This window comes from Tenrec ecaudatus, chromosome 16 (genome assembly GCF_050624435.1).
Source record: "Tenrec ecaudatus isolate mTenEca1 chromosome 16, mTenEca1.hap1, whole genome shotgun sequence".
NCBI classification, from domain to species: domain Eukaryota; kingdom Metazoa; phylum Chordata; class Mammalia; order Afrosoricida; family Tenrecidae; genus Tenrec; species Tenrec ecaudatus.
Genome location: NC_134545.1, coordinates 105,499,563 through 105,524,554, shown reverse-complemented (window position 1 = coordinate 105,524,554; position 24,992 = coordinate 105,499,563). Strand labels below are relative to the sequence as shown.

Here is a 24,992-nt window from a genome sequence, read left to right as displayed (position 1 = left end):
AGAGCCACGGCGTCATTGCCGACTCGCAACCCCATCCACAGTGGAGCGAAACGCTGCCGGTCCTGTGCCCCAATCGTGCCCATGCTTGAGCCCATCGGTGCAGCCACTGCGTCCGCCCAGCCTGCTGGCGAGTTTGCTTTCTCTCCTCTTGCTGACTCTCTACCGAGAGCGATGTCCTCTGGCGACTGGCTCCCTCTTGATGACAGATGATGAAGTTCTCACCATCTTTGCTTCTAAGGAGCATCCTGACTGTTGAGAATTCCCTAGTGGAGGGCGTCCGCTATGGTCCTGCCTGCAGAGTTTCCGGGGATGAGTGGGGATGCCCTCCCCAGCTCTGAGGGCATCACTGATGTCAGCCAGCCCCACGGCTGTTACATTCTCACTGAAATTCCCTCCCCCCTCCGCCCCCGTGTCGCTAGAACTGACACGGTTCCCTAGGGGCCAGTGGAGAGTTTGTGAACCCAGATAACTATTGAACACAGAGAAGCTGAAGAGCTTGCTAGCCCCTCAAGGGGTCTCAGTCCAGACAAAGATGGAGGCTGTAAGACGGCTCATCCTGTTGGCCCTTTTCATTTCATCATGCTTGGCAGCGTGGAGGGTGACCGAGTCAGATTTGTCCATTGAAATAGAATAGGTCCCTGCCAGAAATGTAAAGTTTTCATATTCACAGATGCTCCCAGTCTGGAGAAAAACATTATTCTTGTGCAATCTTGAAAGGTTGTGAGATTAGTGTGGTGTGTTTTTCTTTTTCTTTCAGGGCAATCTGACAGTAGATGTAGACATACCAAAACAGAGTTGAATTTTACCAGGTGATTTCACTTCTAAGAATTTATCTTTAGGAAATAATTAGACAGCACCCATGCAAGTGTGTGCATGTGTGTTGTAAAAACACACTATCGTCACTTGTGACGGAAGTTCTGGTAAATGTAATGTGTTCAAAGGGCAACACTCTAGGACAATTGAAAAAAAAATCTGTAAGCACGATGCCCTGATCTACACTCGAAAGAAAAGCAATCTGAAATGTGTTCAGCGTGTTCATGTTTGAAATACACTCATGCAGTCATTAAGTATCTCTAGAAGCAAAAGCAAAGCATTTTGAGGGAGAACGAGAAGGAAGTGTTTGAACAGTTTTACACTCATTGTTCACCATGATAAGGAGTTCTGGTGGCATCGTGGGTTACACGATGGACTACTAACTGCAAGTTTGGAGGTTCAAACCCACTAACCCCTCAACAGGAGAAAGATGAGGCTGTCTGCTCCTGTACAGATTTATAGCCCCAGAACCCCCCAGGGGCCATTCTACTCCATCCCCCTGGTCGGTGTGTCAGCATCCACTCCATGGTAGTGAGTTAAGCTTTCGTGTTACCAGGCAGATGGAGTCCTTGGATCTTAATTTTTTCTTTGTCTTCTGATTTTTTTTAAACTAGCAAATATAATACTAATGGAAACAATCAAATAAGACTGTTAATAAGAATATAATTCATCGTCTATCGGTGAGAAAGAAAAAGAAGAGCTCATTTCATTAGCTGGAGTTGCTAATTGAGTTTCAGAGCAGTCCCGCCATGAAGCGGTTTGTTTGGTTTTTGTTCGGATTCAATCAAGGTTGTTTTTTAAACAGCAAAATGAAGCCATTCAGGATGTGGCCCCTGTGCTTGGCTTCTTTAACTCAGCATAGTTTCAAGATCCATCCATAGTCTCAGAGATAGCTGCACTTTCTTTCTGTGTGTGACCCAATCACATTTCATTTCATGAGTATACCATGTTTGATTTACTCAGTTATCTCTTGATGGATGCTTGGGTTTTGCCCCGCTCTGGACAATTAGGCATGAACATTCATGCCAAGATTTTTCAGGTGAATATATATTTTTATTTCTCTTGAGGGCATGCCTATGAGCGGAATTGCTGGGTCACGTGAGTACACATCTGAAGAACTGACAAATTCTTTCCCATAGCACCCGTACCATTTTGCATTCCTGCCCATCAGTGCACGTGGGTTTCTGTTTCTTTACATATTCTCCGGGACTTGCTATTCTCTATCCTTTGAATCTAACCATCACAGTGGTATGAAGTGATACTTCATTGTGATCTTATTTTGCATTTTCCTGTTGGCTAGGGCTGGGGGCATCTCGTTATGAGCTTGACTTAGTGTCTCTTTTTGGAGAAATGTGTAGTCGATCCTTTTCTCCTTTAAAATTTAGTTGTATCATACTTACCTGGCAGGCGAGACACCATGATCACGAAGGTGGTTTTCCCGGGGCGAGGCTCACCCATTGCACTGCGGATGTGCCGACCCCTGCCATTTCCCCAAATGTCGGAAACTCGACCGCATAATTTGTGGTAGTGCGGGACTGCGTTCGCGCTCTCCCCTGGGGGAAAAATTGAGTTATATCTTTTGCTTTGTAAGATTCTTTAGACGTAAAGCCTGTTTGTTTTCAAAACTATCTTCCTTGAGGTCTTCACAGATCCTATATTCCTTTTTGAACTGCATATAGAGAATCATGAGCACTCAATCCCAAAGGGTCCCAGGAGGAGCAATTGATTGCGGGCGACTTTCTTTCTTCTCGGTATGTGAGGTGCCATCACGTTGCCTCCGACTCAGAGGAAACCCGTGTGCAACAGAACAAATCACTGCCCAATCCGACGTCATCCTCACATCAGTCGTCAGGTGTGTCTGTGAGTGTAGCTCTGTGTCCATCCATCTCCCTGAAAGTCTTCCTCTTTTTCACTGACCTTTGATTTTACAAAGTATGGTGTGTGTCCCCCACCCCCCGCCGAGGACCTGGTCTTTCCTAATAATAGGTCCAAAGCATGTGGGACAAAGTCTGCTGCTAAGGACCGTGGTAGCTGTACTTCCTCCAGGACAGAGATGTTTGTTCTTCCGGCAGTCGTAGGGATTTCACTCACCATTCTTTGCCAGCACCGTGACTCGAACGCATCCGCTCTTCTCTCGACTATCGCACGTGCTATCCAGCTCTCTCTCCCCCCCCCTCTCTCTCTCTCTCACACACACACACACACACACACACACACACACGGGAATCGTAAACACCAGGCTTTGGTCAGGCAGAGTGACATCTTTGCTCGTGAACACATGCACTTGATCTTGCGCAGCAGATTGGCCCCAGTGCAAACCGTGACTGCCTCTTCCAGGAATCTTAATTGTGGATCCAAGTAAAATGAAATCCTTGCCAACTTAATCTTTTCTCCCTTGCTCACAATGTTGTCTATTGGTCCAGTTGTTAGTTTTTTGTTGTAAACATTTGGAGTGAGCTACATACCCTCATGATCAGCCAAGAGCTGTGTAAATACCACAGGGGAGGTCAATGTCCCTTCACTAGAGGGGGCGGGGCGGGGCAGTGCTCAGTGTCAACTGTGGTCTCTACCAGGCAAATCCAGCTGCAGGGCCAGCCTGGGAGGTGCCAGCGTGAGTGAGGCCCACAAAGCTCTGATCCTGCAACTCCATCCCAATGAGAACTGCACCTGGACGGTCGAAAGGCCAGAAAACAAGAGCATCCGAATCATCTTTTCCCACATCCAGTAAGTCGGAGCTTTGGGCTCTGGGTGGATAAGCCAGCCAACTCTGGCTGATGGGGGACTGTCTGGGTGAAGGATTCGGCTCTTCCTGCAGGTGCTGGGAACAACTGGGACCACGGTGTTGATGGTGACCGCGATGGCTGAAGGCTCTGCACCAGACCCTGGCTCACAGAGTTCTTGTGAGCTTGGTACTCGCATTTTAGGCATTGGGGGTGGGTGGGTGGGGCGGTGCTTGCTAACTTGGGTGGCTCATAGAGTTGGTAAGTGAAATAACCAGGATGAGTCTCCCAGCAAGTCTAGTTCCAGATTCTAGGCCTAAAATGAGTGGCTCCACCCTTGCTGGCTGGACGTGAGGTGGACTTGAGGTACTTGGTGATGAAGGTCAAGGACTGCAGCCTTCAGTGCGGATTACGACTCAGTGTAAGGAAGGCCAGAATCCTCACACTGGACCAATAGATAAATGATCAATGGAGGAAAGGTTGACGTTGTCAAGGACGTTGTTTGCATCCACGATCTATTCTCATGAAAGCAGTAGTGAAGACATCCAACAGCGCCTTGCGTTGGGTCTATCTGCTGCACGGGACCGCTTGTGAGTGTTGACCCATAGCGACCCTGTGCCCAACAGAACGAAACACTGCCTGGTCCTGCACCATCCTCACAAATGCTCCTCTCCCTGAGCCCATGGAGGCAGCCGCTGTGTCCATCCATCTCGTCGAGGGTCTTCCTCTTCCTGCTGCCCCTCCACTTGACCAAATATGATGTCCTTCTCCAGGGACTGGTCTCTCCTGACAACATGCCCAACGTATGTAGGACGTGACTCATGACCATGTGACCTGCTGTGCTCTCCCTAGTATGGTGACCTTCATTAAGATCACACCCTAAACCAACTACTACTGTGAGTTTCCCCACACTGTAATTCCTTATGGGAGTAGAAAGCCCCATGGAGTGCCGGGTGATTTCGAACTGCTGACTTTGCAGTTAGTGGCCCAAAGAGTAACCGCCCAGGCCAGCCCCTAAGACAGACGATCTCTCTGTGGGCTGACTGGAGAGAAATGGAGGTAATCCACTTCCCAATGTACTCTGTCCGAGGACAAGATGGTCTACATCCTGGGTTAATGATCAGAAGGAATTCAGTGGAGGCTTAATCAATCTAACGGTGGGCATCTAGCAAATGGATATTGGGGTTTCGCCATCATCCATAGCCTTTCGAAAGTGGGGTGCTCAGAATTTAAGTTTTAATTTGGAGGAGTTCTGGTGGTGTAGCGGTTTCCTGTAGGGCTGTGATCTGAAGGGTCAGCAGTTTGAAACCACTGCTCATTCCGGGCTTTCTACTCCGGTAAAGAGTTCTAATTTTGGAAACCCACAAGTGGGCCTTTGTACCCTTCCCTCTTGGGTTCCTGTGATTCGGCATTGACTTGATGGCAGTGAGTTTGGTTTTTTGAGTGTGCTGTGTTTTTCTCTCAGCCTCGTTGGAAATGTTATCCTCTGAGAGGGCAGGGAGAAACTCTGACAAAATGGGCAGACAACGGACTCCTGAGTGGCTCTGCGGAGTGCCTGGCATGGGATGAACTTCAGGGACCAGGACGGAGTGACATGAGGAAGAAAGCTCATGAGGGGAGATGCCAAGATTCGCTTTACCCGAAGAGAGGTGCCAGAGAGGTGGCTAGGGAAGACGACCCTTCACCTTCTGGATGCTTTGGATTTTAAGTCCCCAAGTGGATTGGTGGTCATTCACCAAGTTTGCCACCACAGAGTACCGTGGGAAAAGGAGCAGGGGCGAGAGAAAGAGGGAAAAGGAAGGAGACCAAGGTCTAGCCTCCTGTCCACCCTTTCCTTGTTCCAAGATGTTGTTGGCAAGGCAACTCTTCCCTGAGTCAGGTCTTGGCTGGTGGCGTGTGGTCTGACATGGAGGGATTGTGTTGGTGCCAGCAGTTGACGTCCGTCCGAGAGGCTTCCCTCGACACAGGTCTGTCCCTGCTTTGTGACTGCTTACGCACGCGAGCGACAGACCGCGCTCCAACCCCCCTCTGCGGATGTCACTTCTTCAGTCACGGGGGTGCTCTGTGTCCCAGGCTGGATCCAGACGGAAGCTGCGACAGAGAACATTGCCGTTTCTGACAGAGGGTCAGTTGACGAGCCTCTTCTGCTGGGGAGGGTCTGCAGTCAAAATGACTACGTTCCGTATTTGAATCGTCATCCAATACGCTCACGGTTCCAATCGTCACCGACTCGGCAAGATTTCAAAGCTCAGTCTTTCTCTTCTACTTCTTCTTCTCTCCCGGAAACACACAGGCCCGGGGGCAGCTCTGGAGTTGGCCCACTGTCCACCAGAACGTGTGACTTCTCTCCCAGAGACACCACGGGGAGAGCAGGGGGGTCTTTGCACATCAGTGACATTGAGGCCCACAAAGTCCCAGCCTGTCCTCGAGGGTGGCTGGCCGTGAGTCTGATTTGGGTGGCTTGTCAAATCAGAGTCCTCTGTCTGTAGACATTCCAATTCACTGTCAAAGGGCAGAGCCCACGAATCTGCATTTCTAAAAAGACTCCCTGGTGAGGCAGACAGATGGAGATAGCCCCATGTGGGCTGTGTCAGAAGGAGCCCAGGCGGTGGAATGGTTACGCATTGGGCTGCGATCCGGAGGGTTGGCAGTTTGAAAGTACCAGCAGCTCCACAGGACGAAGACTGGGCTTTCTACTCCCGTCAACAATCACAGTCTCAGAAACCCACAGGGGGCTGGGTTTGAGTCAAACCAAACTCCATGGCAATGGTTTGGTTCAGGCTGCTTCTGAACAGCCCAGCAGATATTTGAGATACGGATTCAGGACAGCCCCTCTTTCTGCTAGATTCCCTGGTTCTGGTTTGGAGCTTCATTTTCTACCAAGTCCCCAGGTGATTCTGAGGAAGCAAATTGTGTGGGGAAGACATGCTGTCCTCCTGTCTGAAACCTCAGCCTGTGTGGCAGGCAAAGGCCGTGGTTCCCAAGTTGGTATGGGGTACGGGGAGGGAGCCCCACAGCACCTGCATCCCACTGCCACCCAGACACGAGGGAGACATCTCTCTCGTTTTCTTTCCAAGCCGCAGATCTGATCACCTCACTGCCCTGCCTTCCTTAGTCCACAAAGGACTTTCTTTCCCCGGAGCCTTGGTGCCAGCAACGCTCGGGGCTGTAGCTGTCAAAGGGTCTCTTCTGCCAACTGACTGCAGGTCCCTGTGCCAAACCTCCTCGCCAGCCACTCCCTGCCAGGCAGCCCGGGCTGCCCAGCCTCAGCCAGTCCTCCCCTCCCTAAGTGAGCCTGCAGGATCCTCTCTCCATGTGGTGTCTGTCCAGGAGCTGCCTATGTCCATCCGGGAAAAGGAGGGGTGGAGGAAAGGGAGAGGTGGAAGCCAGAGACGGAGGGGAAGGAAGGGTGGGTGGCACCGGGGTTCAGCGTCCTTGGCAGTGGCCAGTGGGCCTGTGGAAGGAGGCTGGAGCCACGTGAAGAGGTGTGACCCTTCATGACACACACAACGGTGGTGGATGAAGTGGTGTGAATTTACACACGAGCAGGGTGGCGTTGCACACACAATGGGAGTGGGTGAGGTTTTCCGGGCTCCTCCTTGAGCTCGCAGCCCTGGCGGAAAACGGCCTGGTGAGAAGCCCAGGGGTGTGTAAGTGGGAGGTGGGTACCCTCAAAGGTGAAACATGCGAAACTCCATCCCTAAGACAGAAACTCAAAGCAGTCTCAGTCTTGACTGACATTTCTATTTTATTAAAAAAATTCAAATCATTTTATTGGGACCTCTTTCGACCTCATAACATTCCGTAGTTTAGCACATCAATCAGTATTGTATACTCGCTACCACACCAGTTTCCAAACATTTCTTTCTTCTTGAACGCCTTGATATCAGCTCCCTTTATCCCCTCTACCCCCACCCTCCACCCCAGGCCCCCTTACTTACTTATTATTTCCCCTATAATTTTGTTTTCATGTGTGTGTGCCGTATCTTATACACTGGTTGACATTCTTGGTCCCCTGGCCTCTCCTTCAGCGGTCCTAGACTGTGGGGGTTACCTGGACACCGCGGAAGGCTCCTTCACCAGCCCCGACTACCCAAAGCCCCACCTGAGCTGGCCTATTGCGTGTGGCACATCCAGGTGGAGAGAGGCTACAAGATCAAATAGACTTCAAAGAGATTTGTAAGTACCGTGGCCCACCTCGGCCGCTGGGCCCAGCTGGCAATGCCTGTCCACAGACCATGACCATTTGAAAAGTCATCAGGGTAGAAAAGGAAATTGGAGTACTCCAAAGTGAACGAAGCTAGACGATTTCTGTGAAGATTCTGGGGACAAAGGCCCAGGCACCGCATTCCTGCGCGAGTCTAGCATTGTAACGAAAAAGCGTTAGTCACTCAAATGTAGGGTCAGCGGGGTCACCGGGGAGATTTGGGGGATATGGACTGCACTGAATGACAGCATGAGAAGGGAGACACCCCCCCCCCCCAGATGGCCTACACAAAGCTTGTGTGGTGCTGCAGCAGACAAGCATCCTTTTACATAAGAACATCTCTGTCGTTGGTTAGAACAACAAAAATATTTCTTGTAAGCCCAGCGCCCAGGCATCAATAGACTGAGAAGGCTAAAGCTCACGCCCACTGGCTAACTCACGCAAGCACAGGGAGCTTCGAGTCCCTCGAGTTTGCACAGAGCACAGGCACCCCTGCTGTGCTTGTTGCTGCCGCTGTGTGATAGTCACTGGTTTTGTCAACGTTCCTGGCGTCTTATCGAGCTTCTGTGGTCGTCAACGGAAAAGGAGAAGAAAAAGCGAAGGCTTTCCTCCCAGTTACTCAAAAGCCGCACTAATAATGTTGTAATTCTGTGTAGAGATATTCGCCTGAACGAACGTGTGGTTCGTCTTCATGTCGTCTAAGAAACATTACACACAAGCCACATGTCTGTTTATCACGCATCAGTCTGATTAAAACCAATGACACATGTGCCTGAGGGTCCTGCGAGAGGTGGTTGGTGGGAGGGCAGGTGAAAGCACGGGTCATTGCAGGATTGTGGGAACTCAGAGAATAGAGCTGGTTTGGTTCGGAAGCTGTTTCACCAGAAGCTGTGGTGCTCCAGCCTAGAAATCGATGACCACGCCGATTTGATTTCATTGCCGTTTACGACGGCTTCTCCCCCAACACTGGTCTCATCGGACAAGTCTGGCCGCTCGAAGGCCACCTTCGCATCGTCTTCAGACGCCCCGAGTGTCGTGTTATCCACCAACTATGGCAACTTCTATCGGGGGCTTTCCGCCTCCTACACTCCAGTCTATGCCGAAAATGTCACCACCAGTAAGTTGTATTTTGTGGCTCTCTGAACATTGTGTTGTACACAGAAGTGGGCCCTTGGCTTCCACTTGCTGTGCCAGCCTGCCGCAGGTGCCTTGACGCATCTGCATTATCAGAAGACAGCCTTGATTCACCAACGGGGGAAAATGGCGATTTTATTAACCGGAGAAGCAAATCCTGTAGAAAATATACACGGGTTTCCTTCCTGCCTTCTGCAGTGTCTCCCAGGGAGTGGCAGAGAGAGAGAAGTGTCTCCTGCCTCCAAGGAGGAAGTACCAGATTTCCCAGAATGCTCAGGATAAGGCCATGCCCACAGAGAAGTCTCATTGGCTATCTCCAGATTGACAGCCTAGACTCCACCCCTACACTCTTAATCCTCAAATTGACACTAGATTAGGTGACTGCCACACATATGTTGCCATCATCATTTAAAAAACATTTTCTGCTTGAGCCCCTAGTGTTAGCTCCTCTTTTTTTCCCTCCCTCCTTCCCCTACCCTCCCTCCCTCCCTCGTGGACCCCTGATAAATTATTTTATTATTTTCATATCTTACACCGTCGACTGTCTCCCTTTGCCCACGTTTCTGTTGTTTACTCCTCTCCCCTTCATGTTTTAGTGCTGTCTCGGGACATATCAGAAAAGGGCCTTGGACAGAGGACAGCAACTATAAAAGGCGAGCCCTCAGTATTGTTTCTGTGTTAATGAGAGAGCACGCCAAACACCAAGCCAAAGATATCGTCCTAACAAGGGGTAGCCAGCTACGAGCTGCACTTTCTAAAGGAGTCCTGGGTTCTGAGTTGGGCTACTCGTCAGAAGGTCATCAGTTTGAACCTATCAGCTGCTCCTTGGCCAAAAGAGGAGACTTTATATTCTCAAAAAGATCTACACTCTCGGAAACCAATGGGGCAATTTTTCTTTGTCCAGAGGATCGCTATGAGTCAGAATTGACTCAGTGGTGGTGAGTTTGGGCTCTACTATGGAAGAGACTCTGGGGGTCGAATGGGCTATGTGTGGGAGTGCTAATTCAGGATCAGCAGTGCAGCTCCATGGGCCTTGCTATACAGGAAAGATGTCTCCTCCTCTAAAGATTTAAAGTCTTAGCAACTCAAAAGGCCAGTTCTATCTGTCTTATCGGGTCTCTGTGGGTCCCAGTTGAGCCCCTGGTGTGGTTACCTACTGTGGCTGAAGTAAAAATGTTACCATGTGAATAAAGCTTACACACATGCCATCCAGTTCTTTTCTCAGAGGAACAATAATGACTCTACTCCATGTTATCATCTAACCACAGAGTCATATTGCTCTGGTTCTAATAAATATCCACAGCACAATCATATTCCTGAATGCCCAAACACATGGTCCTGCTTTTCTTTTTGAAATCATTTTACTGGGGGCTCGTACAACTCTTGTCACAATCCATCCATCCATCCATCCATCCATCCATCCATCCATCCATCCATCCATCCATCCATCCATTGTGTCAAGCACATTTGGACATTCGTTGCCCTCATCATTCTCAAAACATTTTCTTTCTACTTGAGCCCATTGTATCTACTCCTCACCCCCCCCTCTCCCCACTCCCTCTATCACAAACCCTTGATAATTTATAAATTATTATTATTTTGTCATGTCTTACACGGTGTGATGTCTCCCTTCACCCACTTTTCTGTTGTCCATCCCCCAGGGAGGGGGTTTTATGTAGATCATTGTGATCGGTTCCCCCTCTCTCCCCCACCTTCCCTTTACCCACCTGGTATCTGTATTTTCATTATTGGTCCTGAGGGGTTTATCTGTCTTGGATTCCCTGTGTTTCCAGCTCTGATCTGTACCAGTGTACATCCTCTGATCTAGCCGGATTTTCAAGGTAGAATTGGGATCATGATAGTGTGGGACAGGAAGCATTTAAGAACTAGAGGAAAGTTGTAGGTTTCATCGGTGCTGCACTGCACCCTGACTGGCTCGTCTCCTCAAGACCCTTCTGTAAGGGGATGTCCAGTTGCCTACAGATGGACTTTGGGTCTCCACTCCACACTCCCCCTCATTCACAATGATATGATTTTTTGTTCTTTGATGCCTGATACCTGATCCCTTTGACACCTCGTGATCCCACAGGCTGGTGTCCTTCTTTCATGTGGGCTCTGTTGCTTTTGAGCTAGATGGCTGCTTGTTTATCTTCAAGCCTTTAAGACCCCAGATATTTTGATAGCCGGGCACTATCAGCTTTCTTCACCACATTCGCTTATGCACCCGCTTTGTCTTCAGTGATCGTGTCGGGAAGGTGAACATCATGGAATGCCAGTTTGGTAGAACAAAGTGTTCCTGAATTTAGGGAGCACTTGAGTAGAGGCCAATGTCCATCTGCTACCTTAATATTAAACCTATAAATATATGCACATAGATCTATTCCCAATCCTCATATATAAATATATTTACATATGCACATGCCTGTATTTAGACCTCTATAAATGCCCTTTGCCTCCTGGTTCTTTCCTCTATTTCCTTTTACTTTCCTCTTGTCCCACTATCACGCTCAGCCTTCACTTGGGTTTCAGTCATTCCTCTTGGCTACATTGCCCTTGATCAAGCCCTACCAGGCCTCGTACACCCCTCTCACCATCCATTTTGGATCACTTGTTCCCTCGTACCTGGGTTTGTTAACACCCACTTCCTTTGCCCGCCTCCCCTTTCCCATCTAGCCCCGACACCGACACCGTTGGTCCCGTTTCTTCTCCTTCGGATCATTTATCCCGGCTATCTTATCTAGAGAGACCCGCAGCGAAGATAATATGCACAGAAAACAAGACAGCAAAGAAAACAAAACAAACCACAAAACCAATGTAAAAAAAAAAAAGGAAAGCCTGTAAATAGTTCAAGGTCGGTTTGCTGACCTTTAGGAGTGTTTTCTGGTCGAGTCTGATGGGGTGCCATGCCCTGGCCCCAAAGTCTATGTTTGACATTCCCTGGGGACTTTGTTGCTCTGCTCCACTTGCTGTTCTGTTGCACGCCCTTAGTGTTTCGCCTCAGTGTGGTGGGGTCAGATCGGTCAATTCTCGTGCTGTCTCCAGTGTTGTTCCCCTTAGCGTTTTGGGTCAGTGAGGGACATCATGTCTCTTAGTGGGGCTGGCCCTATGGTCCTCTCTGTGCTTTGGCTGCTCTGAGTGGGAATATCATCCTCAGGGCATGGTGGGCCAGGATATGCTCCACTCTCTCTTCCTCCCCCTTCATTTGCTCCTGTGTGCTCTGATGAGACTTGTCCCTCTCCCTGAACTGTAGCTTCAGTGCTGTCCTCTGAAGCAAACTCTTCTGCGAGGACGGGGAGGCTGGGCTGTCCATGTAGTTGGGATTGGGGGCGGCCCCTCAGACCTCTCTCTTGGTTCCCTGCTTCATGCCGGTAAGTTGCATTCACGTCTGGGAGCACCGATCGAAGTCTGGTCCCTCTTTCCCCGAGGAGCTCTAAACAATACCCTCCCCTTGGGTGGGTTAGTGCCCTGTGCCCCCACTACCCATGTCTTTTTCTTTCTTTCTCTGCCCCGTCCTCCTTATTAGTTAGCTACCATGGATTTGGTCTGGCCCCTGCCATACTACCTGGACCTCACCCCAGGAACACACCGCCCTTATTTTCAGTTCACAAACATGCTATGTATGCAGAGAGCACACACGGATAGCTGGGATGGATGGAGGGATATAGATGGATCGATAGGATCGCTAACCACCTGGAACGTACCCTAGGGAGCTGAGTGCTCCCCAGCTCCAGATGAAAGCCATCTCCCCTTTCAGAACACAGCTCTGGGAGGACCTTCCCAGGGCTTCCCTGCCAACCAGGCTGCTGAGTTTCCTCCTTGTTCAACTCCCCAACCTAAATGAAAGCTCCAGGTTCTTTTCTAACCCGTCAAGAATAGGTCAACCGAAGTACATTTTTAAAAAGAGTACACCTGCCTGGCCACCAGCCCGTCACCCAGTCTCCATTAGGAACTGACTGCCTGTCCACCTCTGCCCTTCAGTGGCCCTCCAGAGGTACATACTAGGCCCAGTGATGAAGCACAGGTAAATGTAAGGAGTGCTTTATATCAACCCATTGCCTTCAAATAGATAAAGCCCCACAGTATTTCGTGATGAAGAGCAGAGGCTACGGCTTTCGGTGTGGGTTACATCTCAACATGAAGGAAAACCTCACAACGGGACCAATCTGCAAACGAGAAAAGAAGTCACTCAGAGGACTCAGGCAGTGTCTGGCCCAAGCCATGATCTGTTCAGTGGCCTCACGTGCATGTAAAAGCTGGCCAGCACATACGGAAGTCTGGAGAGAATCGATGCCTTTGAAATGTGCTCACCGGCTGTCAGATGACTACACAAAGCTGCCTTCAAAGGAGTGCCGCCAGGAAGCTTCACAGTGAGGGGGCCAAGACTGTCTTGTGTGCTTTATGATGAGTAACCCAACCCTGGAGAAAGACCCCCACTCCCTGCCATCGAGGGCATTCCGACAGAGCAGAACTGCCCCGGGGGTTCTGAGTGTGTACATCCCCACAGGAGCAGAAAGCCTCGTTTGTCTCCTAACCGGTGGCTGGTGGGTTTGAATCACGGACCTCGTGGTTGGCCGCCCACTTTGTAGCCCACGGTGCCACCTGAGCTTTTGACAGCGGATCGGTGTCAGAGAGGAAGACTGCTGGCGGGATGGATCGGCACGGTGGCCGCAGCAATGGGCATGGATTACTAGCAATGATGATGAGGGTGGAGCAGGCCAGGCAGTGCTCTTATATTTTAAACATTTTATTGGGGGGCTCTTGCAACAATCCATGCACCCATTGTATCAAGCACATTAGTCCATCTGTTGCCATCCTTATTTTCTAGACATTTATTTTCTATGGAGCCCTTGGTGTGAGCTCCTCTTCCCACCCCCTCCCTCCCCACCTGCACCCTCGTGGCCCCTTGATAAATTATAAATTATTATTAATTTCATATCTTACACTGACTGCTGTCTCTTTCCCCCTCAGCTTGTGTTGCTCGTCCCCCTGTGAGCATTGTGCGCCTATATGTCAATCATCATCACGATCGGTTTCCCCTTCCTCCCCTCCTTTCCCCACCTCTCTCTACCCTCCTGGTATCGTCACTCCCATTCCTGTTCCTGGATTCCATGTATCATGAGCTCTTATCTCTTATGTGTACCTGTGCACCTGCGCTGGTCTGGCCTGTAGTGAAAGGCAGGACTGGGGTCATGATAGTGGGGCCTGAGGAAGCCTCAAGGAACCAGAGGAATATTGTGTATTTCATCGGAGCTTTACTGCGCCGATTGACTCATCCCTTCCTTGCGACCCCTCTGTGAGGGCGGGCAGTGTTCTGTTCTGTTGGTATCGGACCTTGATGGGAGCCAGAATGGACTCGATCCCACCTAAGGGCAACAACATAGGACAGAGCCAAACTGTCCCACGGGATTCAAGACTGCGGTCTTTTCAGAAACAGATGGCTACACCTTCTCTCGTGGAGACACTGCTGGGTTTAAACTGAGCAGCATTTTGGTAGCTGCTGACCTTTTGTTACCGGGGCTCTTTATATAGCACACCAGAGGGTGAAAATGCAGCAGAGATGTTAAAATATACCGAGGATCACTAGCCTGCATGCTACTTTTCAAGTTCTTTCTTGCAGAAAAAGCTACAGGTCCCAGATGTGGATTTCCTCTTTCACCCACCTGGTGTGTTGCCTTGGCCAGGTCCCCTTTAGCCTCATCCGCCACACTTCATGTTAAGGGGTGCTGTGGGATTTGAGTAGAGAAGTCATTTGCAGCCATGGCTTATCTGTGTTCCATTTGCCACCAGGGCACTCCTTCTCCAACCACAGCCGGGACCAACGTTTGCTTCCTGGGAAATGCACTCGGACATGTCAGGAGGTTTCCTGAGGGTAAGGGGAGTGGGAATGGGTAAGGGGAGGCCGTCTACTTTGAAGAAGCTGCAGCAAAGACCCCCATAGATCTTCTTCTCCCCTAGGAGACCTGGGGCTGCCCCACACCGAAGCTGAAGCCTTTCTTTGCCTCCCTTGGGCAAAGGTTGCCCCAGAGCGGGGCAGTGGACATGGCAGCTCTCTTGATCGGAGTGAAATTCCCCAGGAGCAGTGGTGTCCCCAACACTCCAGTCTTCTGGATGATGGTGACTCCATCCTGAAGGGGCTTGGTGACTCCAGGTCAGTCACTGCCCTCACCTCTGAGCAGCTGTCAGCAGGGAGTGTCTGCTCAAGGATTGAGGTCAACAGGTGGCCCAACATGACTACATTGCACACCTGAAAAATGGTGAGTCGGCAGGTGTCTTCTTCTACCCTTTTCTGAGGGTCAGTCAAAAAATATTGCTACCAGGCTTCCAGGTCACACACACAGGGGGTTTGACTAAACACATCTAAGCACGTCTCTGTAACCAGCGGGTGTCTGCAGACAAGCTCTGCCCGTGATGTGCTTGTCTTAGTCTTGCTAGGGCACCTTCAACTACAAGGTCCAATCGAAACCGTGCCTTCAGGGGATCCTGGCCAATTAGATTCCAGGTGGCGAAGTCAGTTCAGAAAGCGGGATTTCCAAGGGGTCATCTTGATAGATTGTCCTCAAGGATGCAGGCCAATCGGGGTACTTACTAGGAAGAAGTTTTAAGGAAGTTGCTAATGGCATTGGTCAGAAGAGCTGTGCCAAGGACTGCCCCCCAACATGCCCTTCCGCCCCCCAAGTCAGGATGATGTGTACGGACATTCTTGGAAGGGCTGTCCTCTGGAATTTCAGTGGGAAACCCTGCCACCTCACCTCTACAGCCCTGATTTAGCCTCTTCAACTCCTTTCTGTTCCCTAAACTCAAAGACGATGGAAAGGGATATGATCTGAGTTCCTTGGGGATATTAAAGCTGCTGTTTCGACATCCTATCAATCAAAGAGCCCAGACAGAATCCTCTGATGTAGCATCAGAGGGATGGACCCATTACCTTCAGAAGTGCGTAGATCTAGATGGGGTGGGGGGTGGGGGGTGGAGGAGTAAGGGGGTGAGGGTGGTGCTCAGAAGCAATATCTTCACGTTTTGCTACTTTTGTTAACTACAGGTTCCTATGATTTTGTACCAAGTCTTTCTAACCGACCTTCACATATATTTATAACAATAAAACGATTCTTTAGAACATAGTTTGCAGAAAACCTCCTAAGCAAGCTCCAACTATACTCTGTGTCCCAGACACATGACAAAAGGATTCGGAAGGGATGGAAATAGAGGCATAATGCTTCCTGCCCCCACTCTCATGATCCCAGTTCTACCTTACAAATCCGGCTAGACCAGAGGATGTACACTGGTACAGATAGGAACTGGAAACACAGGGAATCCAGGACAGATGATTCCTTGAGGACAAGTGGTGAGAGTAGTGATACCAGGAGGGTGGAGGGAAGGTGTAGTAGAAAGGGGGAACCAATTACAAGAATCTACATATAACCCCCTCCCTGGGGGATGGACAATAGCACCTGGGTAAAGGGAGACATCAGACAGTGTATAAGACATGACGAAATAATAATAATTTATAAATTATCAAGGGTTCATGAGGGAGGGGGTTAGAGAGGGAGGGGAAAAATGAGGACCTGATACCAAGGGCTCAAGTAGAAAGCAAATGTTTTGAGAATGATGATGGCAACAAACGCACAGATGTGTTTGACACAATGGCTGTATGTATGGATTGTGATAAGAGTTGCATGAGCCCCCAATAAGATATATATTTTTTAAAGGCGTAGGTAGTGGAATAGCAGGCACTGAAAACAAGCGAGGAGGTGCTCTCTCTGCGGCTGGGTGGCGTGGAATTCCAGGTTACCCACGGGACTGGTGGGGGTAAAAGTTTTGGATTCCAACCAGCCTCCTCTTGCCCCACAGTAGCATCAGAGGGTGAGAGGGGTACCTCTTGTTGTCTTCTGGGGGTCGAAGTCTGGGCTACCCATCTTGTCTCCTCCTGACTTGGTGGGGCGGGTAGAGGGCAAGGCCCGGAGGTTAGGAAAGTCCGGGTTCCTACTGTGCCGTCAGAGACCCACTCCTCAGGTAAGCAAGGCAAGCGGTCACGCTGGCTGGGGGCAGGTGGGGGTCTAAACTTGCAGGTTCTCATGGTGCTTGGCTAGAGCAGGACACGCATTGTCTAAATGTTGTCTGCCTTGCCAGTTGACCCTTTCCTGGTGCATTGGCTGAAAGAAAGGAGGTTGTTCTTGGGGCTTTTGGGGTGTTTTGCAAGGACAGCCCTCCTCCTGCCAAGTGCATTCTGGTGGTCAGGGCAGGGGCTGCCAAGCAGGGGACATGGCTTTCAAACAATCACCAGCAGTGCCTTTGTAAGGATACTCCTCCCCTCCCCCCACCCTACCGCCGAGCCCCAAGGATAGGAAACAGAGCTGGAAGTTCACTTGGATCTTTAACTGCTTCTCAAGGTTTCACTTCCGTCACTGCTAATGCTTTCTACATTATAGATTTGTTCAAACCCATAAAATGCTAGAGTTTGGATACAATTGGCCTCCCAGGTTCACCACGGATACAGTTCACGGACACAGGAACAGGTGAACCCAGAAACTCCAGCCGCCCAGTTACCTGAAACATCCCTTTATTCACTTGAAGAGCGTGCATGCAAGATGGAGTTGGATGCTAACGACACCCATTGTCCCAGAGGATTGATGCCAGAGGGACTCTCAGGGGCCAGGCAGGATACAGAGCAGAGCTCCTGCAAAGGGTCCCCCAGGCTCCGATCTTTTCAGAAGCAGGAAACCACATCTTTGCCCCACCGAGAGGCTGGTGGTTTCGAAGCACCTTCTTTTGGTTTGCAGCCAAGTGTTTTCACCACTGCGCCACCAGGACGCCTGGCTAGCTAAAGCTAGTCAGTGACAGATCATGAACATTGGACGTGGGAGCTGCCACCTTTGTCAGCAAACCCAGTCATCCTATCCACCCCGCTCTTCTATGTGTAAGCAGGGAGCGTCGCAAAATGAATATCGCTCTCCTTGTTCAGCCAGGGTGGGTCAGGGAAGGGCCAGGGTGGGATGAGACCAGTTGGTCGCCTTCGGAGGCAACGTTGCTGCTGGGTGTTTTCGCGTCTGCTTTGACTCTCAGGGACTCGGCAGACACCGGAGACACTGCCCGGCCTGGTGTCCTCCTCACAGCTGGTCTTGTGTTGGGGCTCTTTGTGGCAGACCCCGTGTCACTCCATCTTGCTGGAGGTCTTCCTCTTTGCCAAGCATGGTGTCCTTCTCCAGGGACGGTCTCTCCTGACAAGGGCTCCAAACCACGTGAGATGACGTCTCGCCATCCTTGCTTCTCAGGAGTATTCTGGCTGTACTTCTTCCAAGACAGATCTGCTGGTTCTTTGGGAAGTCCGTGGTACTTTCGATAGTCTTTCCCAGTGCCACGATTCAAGTGCCATCGATTCGTCTTTGCCCTAGTCAGTGCCCCACTTTCATGTGTATTGGAGGCAACGGAGAGTACTAGGGCTTGGGTCGGGCGCACCTAAGCCTCTTGCTTTCCAACACTTTAAAGGGGCCATGTGCAGCGGATTTACCTAATGCACTGTGGCATTTGATGTGTCGACTGCTGCTTCCGTGAACATTGGTAATTTCTTCGACAACCTCAACCTTTTCTCCATTTATCGCTGTGTTACCTATTGGTCCACTTGGGAGGGTTTGGGTTTTTACTGACATTGAGTTGTAATCCCCACTGAAGGCTGCTATCCTTGATCTTCATCAGTCGGTGCTTCAAGTCCTGGCTCTCAGCAGGCAAGGTGTTGTCATCTGCCCATCAAAGAGGCAACACCCCTAGTTACTCACTGATCAGTCTTTCATCTCAGGAGCTCAGGGTTGGCCAAATGGTGTCACTAGGCTTGGTTTCATCTGGCGCAGTAACTCAGTGTCTCACTCTGTCCCTTGCCGTGGGTGGGGCTGGCTAGTGGAAATGCTGCACCCCACAGTGGGCAGACTGTTTCTCCAACCCGGCCCCCAAGGCCCCTGAAGCTCCTCTCCTCTCCCACCAGCCAAGAGACCCTCCTCTTCACCCAATGGCACCTCTGGCGGGTTGCAGGGGGTGATGAGTTACAGTACTGGGTGATGGCTGACTCCGACCCTAGGGAGTCACAGTCCCTCCCCTGCTGTGCTGTTTCACCGCAGGCCACTGCCATGGTGCCCGGGGTCCTCTTGGCATCACCCCATCTGACAGCACCCCCTTGGGCCCCCAAAGATGGCATCGGATGACCTCCTCATCTCCTTCAAACACTGTCCCCCTCTCCTGGGGACTTGATACCGTTTACTTCCTGACAAAGGTCAGAAGAATCTATGGTATCTTTATATTGTAAATAAAAGGCGGTACATGCTGTGGAGTCGATTCAGTCTTGTAGAGTCGTCGTAAGAGGAAGTAGAGAGGTGCAGGGCTCCCAAGGCCTGTCAATCGAAGTAGGTTGCCACATCTTTCTCCCACGGGGAAACTGTGGGCTCCAACAGATGACCCCTGTGGTGGTTACATCATCGGGCATCAATTTGAGACTAGTAAGAGTGAGTGGGTAGAGTTTAGCTGGTCAATCAGGTCACAGCTTGATGACCTCATTTGGAGGCACGATGGAGATACATCGCTCACTGGAGGCCAGACACATTCACTCTCGGCTTGACATTCCTGTTGACAAGCCATCATGGAGCTACACTGATGGAACCAGAGCCGTGGAACTGGAGGAGCCACGTGAAGACCCACGCCAGTGCTGAGATGCTTCCACGGCCTCTGGATCCACAAGACTTTCCACCCACTGGCCTGTGATCTTCCTGCATTTGCCATCGTAGCATGTTTTACATATCTGGATAGGAAATTATAGACTGGTATTGGACACATGAGCTAATGTTGGACTTAGGGACTTGATCTGGACTGGACTGGGGTGTTTTCTTACTATACAATTACTCTTTATATAAAGCTCTTTCTTCTATATACACACGAGGCTCCCTGGATTTGTTGCTCTAGTCAACCTGGACTAACACGCCCTCTGTGCCATCAGGGGGCCCATAAACAGGACACCAAGCCCTTCAAAGATCCACATCCACCGAGTGGTTTCTGATCCTATAGGACAGAGGAGCACTCCATAGGGGTTCTGAGGTTGTAAATCTCTATGGAAGCAGACAGCCTCATCTTTCTCCAGCGGAGCAGCTGGTGGTTTGAGGCTTGACAACATTAAACAATAACCTTAAGTAATGACTACTGAAAACTTCTTGGCAAGCAACACACCAGCGACATCACACCCCTCATAAATCTCACCAAAACCTGCCCCCACGTCGGTTTCTTTAACGATCACTCTGAAGATGGCCAGTCTGTCAAGGTAAAAGGGGAGTTACAGGGAAGCTGTCCTCTCTCCCTGGGAGATGTGGGGAGAGGCCCATCCTTCCGGTGCGCTTTCCAGGTTCCCTGCAATGCTTCCGGGATCTGGGAAACAGGCAAAGATAATCACCAGGAGAGCAAGTGGCAGCTCCGTGAGCAGACAGGCACAGTTCCTCAGCAATGGGTTGTAAGGCAGTTCCTGGCTCGGTGCATCTGGCTCGCAGAGCCCCTGTGTGCCTGGGTGGTGACTCTGCAGGATGGGCTCCATTGGGTGGTTTCAGTGGCTGGATTTTCAGCAGCAGATTCCTGGGTCTGTCTTCCAGGGAGTTTCGGGGTGCACTTGAACCTGGGCTTCTTGGTTAGCAGTTGAATACTTTACCCGTTTGTCCCATTCAGAATCTCCGGCTGTGTTTCAGACTCTCATTTGCAAGCTGTGACCTAAAGCCAAGCACCCACGGCCCAGATGCACTGCCATTGAGTGGATTCCAACTCATGGTGACCTCATTCAGTTTCCGAGGCTGAAGCTTTCCGGGAGCAGACAGCCACCTCTTTCTCCCGTGGAGCAACCTGATGATTGCTCCACAGCTGACCCACCTCCGGGGCTCCTGAAACCCAGCAACGCTGCGTCCAGTTTGAGCCTTCAAACAAGCAGGGGACGCCATGTGTGTGAGGAAATGACCGGCTGGATTTACAGAACCAGGGATTAAAAGTAAAAAGCCCAACAATGTAAATAAAAGAGAGCAGGGGCTTTCTGACAGTTTATTTTTCAGGAGACTCTGGGCCAGACCTGAAAGGACCTGTCACGCCACGGGAAGGACAGAAGAGAAGAGGCTCACCCACCAGCGGCTAAACCCACAGGCGCCAAACAAGATCATGCTTTGCTACTAAACAACGTGGGATAGCGAGATAGCCCTGCCCGAAGGATATTTGATGCCCTGACTTTGAGGCCATGGTCAAGTTCTCGACAGGGAAGAATGAGAAGGGGCAGCAATTCTAGGTCTAAAGGAGTCTAGCCATCAGAGAAGATTTATTTAAGGACAAACCTGAGATAAACAGCCACCCCTCTAGAAGGTTCTGTTAGCTGTTTCTACAGGGATACCTCTGACTTATTACTGGACTGAGGAGAAAGGGACTTAACCTTCTAATTTCACGCCAGCGGGCGTGATGATGGGAACCATCACACGAGGGGCCTGCTCTGATCAGCTCCCTAGTGGATCTCCAGTGGCCCCACGATGTGGAAGTGCTCTACCCCCGCTTCTGTAGGTGCCCAGGGGCCAGCGGCCCTCTTCCTGCGCCCTGCACAGCCACGGGCACAGCTGGAGGAGGCGTCGCCCACTTTGCACACGGCGATCTTACACTGCAGATAGACCACCTCGTAGCTGCTGAGAAAGTGGAAGGCGTTGAACTTGAACTGGGCCACGTGTTTCTGACTGGGGTGGAGGTTGGCATAGGTTTCATCTTTGATGCACCTGATGGAAAAGAAAAAAAAAAAACCCCGGCCAAAGATGAGCAGCAAGCAGGGTGCAGATTGGCTCTGCCTGGAGGAAGCAGGCTGGAATCCAGATCTCTGAACTCTAGGTGGAGCTCTGCCCCCCCCCCCCATGTCCAGCTTTCCGCTGATAAAGAAATGGTAGGCGGGCATCGGCAGCATTCAATACATGCGTCAAAAAGAAGAACGATCTAAAAGCAACCGTGCCAGCTCCCAAGCCAGGACACTAGTTTAAGAAGGACAAATGAGCTCTAAAAGCAAGCAGAAGGAATCAGGAATGGGGGTTGGGTTCTGACCACATAAGGAGTGGCTTAATGTGCGGCATGGGGGGGTCCCAGGGAAGAGCTTCCTCCCTCTGTTTAGTGCTGCAGCTGGACAGGCTGCTGCGAAGGTGGGGCCACGACACAAGGGCTTGCTCTGACTAGCTCCTTTGTGGCTCCACGCTGTGGCAATTGCTCAATCCCCTCTTCCTTGTCTACCTGGGAGCTAGCGCCTCTCTCTTCACTCCCTGCACAGCCAGAGCCTGCTCCGCCCCCTCCCTCGTGGAAGGTCTGGGGTCCTGCCCGCCACCCCCCTGCTTTGGGAAACAGGCTTTCACCGCCTGGCCTCTTGTGAGCTTCATGTGGCTGCTCTCACTCTACAGCTGCCATCGCATCTTGTCCTGTTCGCTTTGGTTCCCGACTTCCCTGGTGGTATAGTGGGTTCTGCTTGAGCATTGGGTCAGCAGTTCGAAACCACCAGCTACCCCCTTGGGAGAAAAACAATGCTTTCTGCCCCCATAAAGAGCTACTGTCTTGGAAAGTCACAGGGGACAGTTCTACCCTGCCCCACAGGGTCTCTATGCATTGGAGTCAACTCAATGGCAGTCAGTTTGTTGTTTCTAATTCCCATTCTGAAGCATTTAGCCCATTCAGGGGGCAAGAGAGCTATGAAGTGACACAACTTGCCAAAGTTTTGGCTTGGCACATCTTTTGGATACCCAAAGGATCCAAATAGATCCCAGCACTAGTAGTTAGGGCTTGGCCTGAGCACCGAGAGCCTGAACATGAATCGAGAATCCGGTAGAACCATGGGACATGGGAAAGTAGGCTTGGGCAGAAGGGAGACTTAGAACAGGGAAGTCTGGGCACCAAGGCCAATGCCCAGAACTCGTAGGGGAGTCATAGGAGGCGCTCCAGATGACCTGCCATGTCTGGGCATCAAAGGGTAGGTGGAGGGCCCCAGGTCTACCTTGGGCCTCCGTGAGAATCCTTTTGCGCACAGCAGAGATTGAGAAGCATAACCTGACCAATGGCAGGCTCCCTGCATGGCTGTGAACGCACCCCCAAAGGGCTTTCCTTACCCCTGCTCGATCAACGTGTACTTGACGGTTGTAAAATCCTGGGGGTCCGGAGATGCCACGCAAGTGTCCACAGAGAGCTGCAGGCTGGGATCGTGGCTGTGGAGCGTGGCCTGCAAGAAGACCTCCTTCCTCTGTCTGTCGGAGTACGGTGTCATAGCCCGGCCAGGAGGGGGCGTGGGTGACTGCAGGAACGTGATGGACACGTCGTACTTGGCTACCTTGCCCCGACTGGCAGCCCCGTGGGCGCTTTCACCCTCGGAGGAGCTGTCCACCGTGCAGGTGAACTTGAGCTCAGGCACCTTGTGTCGTACAATGACTCGGCCCGGGTGGTCTCGGAGGCGGCCTCGGACGGAGTTGGAGTAGCTGCGGGAGCCAGGGTGATTCTGTGAGGACGAGAGGAATTGCTGGTGGCTGCAGAGCCCTGCTTCCGGAAGACCACCTTGATAGACAGGAACCTGTCCGTCACCCCGATCGCTCGGGGGCAGGAAGCCCTGGCCTGACCTCTAGGGTTCCTAACCAGGGAAGGGATGGTGTCATGTCCTCTTTCCTGGGCATTTAGGGTGCAGGCAGGGAGTCCCCAGACGTGTGAGCCAGGCCTTTCTTCCTCCCTCACCCAGCTGGGGTGGTGTGAGCGGTGCGGGTCTCACGGGAGCTTGTCAAACTTGTCCACCCATTCTACTCCCTCGGGCATACTGGTTTTCCTAACTGTTGTCTTGTGAAATAAGCAGGCAGCTAAGGGAAAGTCAACAGAGATAGCGTCTTTCAATAGAGACAGAGATTTGCTTTCCAGATAGCAAGGCACGGCTAGAAACACAGCCATCAGACAGACAGACAGACCATCTGTTCTTTCTTAGGCCTCGTGCCCTAACTCATATGTGGCAGGTGCAGCCTGACGTGGAAAGTGTCCTGTGACACCTACTTTGGAGGTAAGAGACTATTACCCGCCCCCTGCCGCCTCCCCTCCCCCTCTCCCCTCCTCAGCCCATCGATACTGAACACTTATACCCATGACAAAGGTGTCACTGCGGTCCCCACAGGGAAGGAAAGAACATCTCAGACAAGTCAGCGAGCTGCCCCGAGTGGTCTCATCAGATGCAGAAATGAAGTCCGGGGCATGCCCTTCCTCTGTTCCTACCTGGGTTTCTAGCAGGTGGTTGGATTTGCAAACCTTTCCCCTGGACCTCCATCCGCTGCAGGGTACCACCGCCTTGTCACTGTCTCTCACCTGCCAGATGGTACCACAGTGGCCATAGGGAATGTTGAAGATCAGGTAGCGGCCTGTGACTTGGGGGCGACAGCGCTCGTCATTTAGGTGAATGTCCCAGGAAGAGTAGCCCAGCCTCCGGAGATAGCCCCGGTCAATGACGGCTTGGAAGAGGTTGGGCAGGCAGGCGAGCTGGGCTGCAGGCGGGAGGGGGAGGCAATGAGCCCTTGGCTGCGTGTCCAGGTAAAGGGCTGCGTCTACTCTCTAACAGTGAGAGGGATGGTGCCCTCGCTGGGGCTGGGGCTGGGGCTGGGGCTGGCCCTGCTCTCCTCACCCCACCCTGGGCTTTCATGGGCTTTCTTGATTCTCCCCCTTTCCCCAAAAGGCTCTGGAAGAGCACCACAAATGCAGAACACCCACCCACGGTGCCCGTGCCAAGGGCAGAAGCCAAGCCTTCTCTATGGAGTTAAAGGCCAACTCATCCCACCCGTTGAGAACACGGGCCCCGGGCCTTTGATGGATGGCAAAGGGCAGCAGAAACACAGGGGGAGAGACTATGAGTGCAAAGGGGACTCTTTGCTAACCCGCCAAAGCCCACCCAGAGGCTGACAACACTAGCGATCTCAAAGGGGACCCAGCTTGTTCTCCCCTCACCCGCTCAGCCCCCAACTGCTCTCCTAGCTCCCTCCTACAGCCTCAGACCGAGGAGAGAGAGAGAATTTACCTTTGTCTTTGGGTATGGCAGCACCAGCTGAGGAGAGAAGGGATAAGGGTGGGTGTTAACTGTGCTG

The 24,992-nt window shown here is 51.3% G+C and overlaps 2 protein-coding genes and 1 non-coding gene across 3 annotated transcripts in view; 2 read left to right on the top strand and 1 right to left on the bottom strand.

The window, feature by feature from the left end:
• The first annotated feature begins 532 nt into the window (after positions 1-532).
• Positions 533-8,883, top strand: CUZD1 (CUB and zona pellucida like domains 1). The gene is given in 9 exon segments (XM_075533480.1): positions 533-611; positions 3,384-3,537; positions 5,607-5,630; positions 5,632-5,714; positions 5,717-5,845; positions 7,574-7,636; positions 7,639-7,716; positions 8,626-8,725; positions 8,727-8,883. Coding segments are annotated over 9 exon segments (867 nt in total).
• Positions 2,206-2,369, top strand: LOC142430144 (U1 spliceosomal RNA). The gene has a single exon (XR_012780609.1). It is a non-coding gene; the product is annotated as a U1 spliceosomal RNA (small nuclear RNA).
• Positions 8,884-21,373: 12,490 nt separating the features above from the next.
• LOC142428692 (scavenger receptor cysteine-rich domain-containing protein DMBT1) overlaps positions 21,374-24,992 on the bottom strand; it is a 27,977-nt gene continuing 24,358 nt past the window's right edge. Inside the window, exons 7-9 of the mRNA XM_075533479.1 lie at positions 24,223-24,398; positions 22,998-23,380; positions 21,374-21,635 (exon numbers count right to left, since the gene is read on the bottom strand). Of these exons, the coding sequence (XP_075389594.1) occupies positions 21,374-21,635; positions 22,998-23,380; positions 24,223-24,398 (821 nt within the window). The remainder of the gene's footprint in view (positions 21,636-22,997; positions 23,381-24,222; positions 24,399-24,992) is intronic.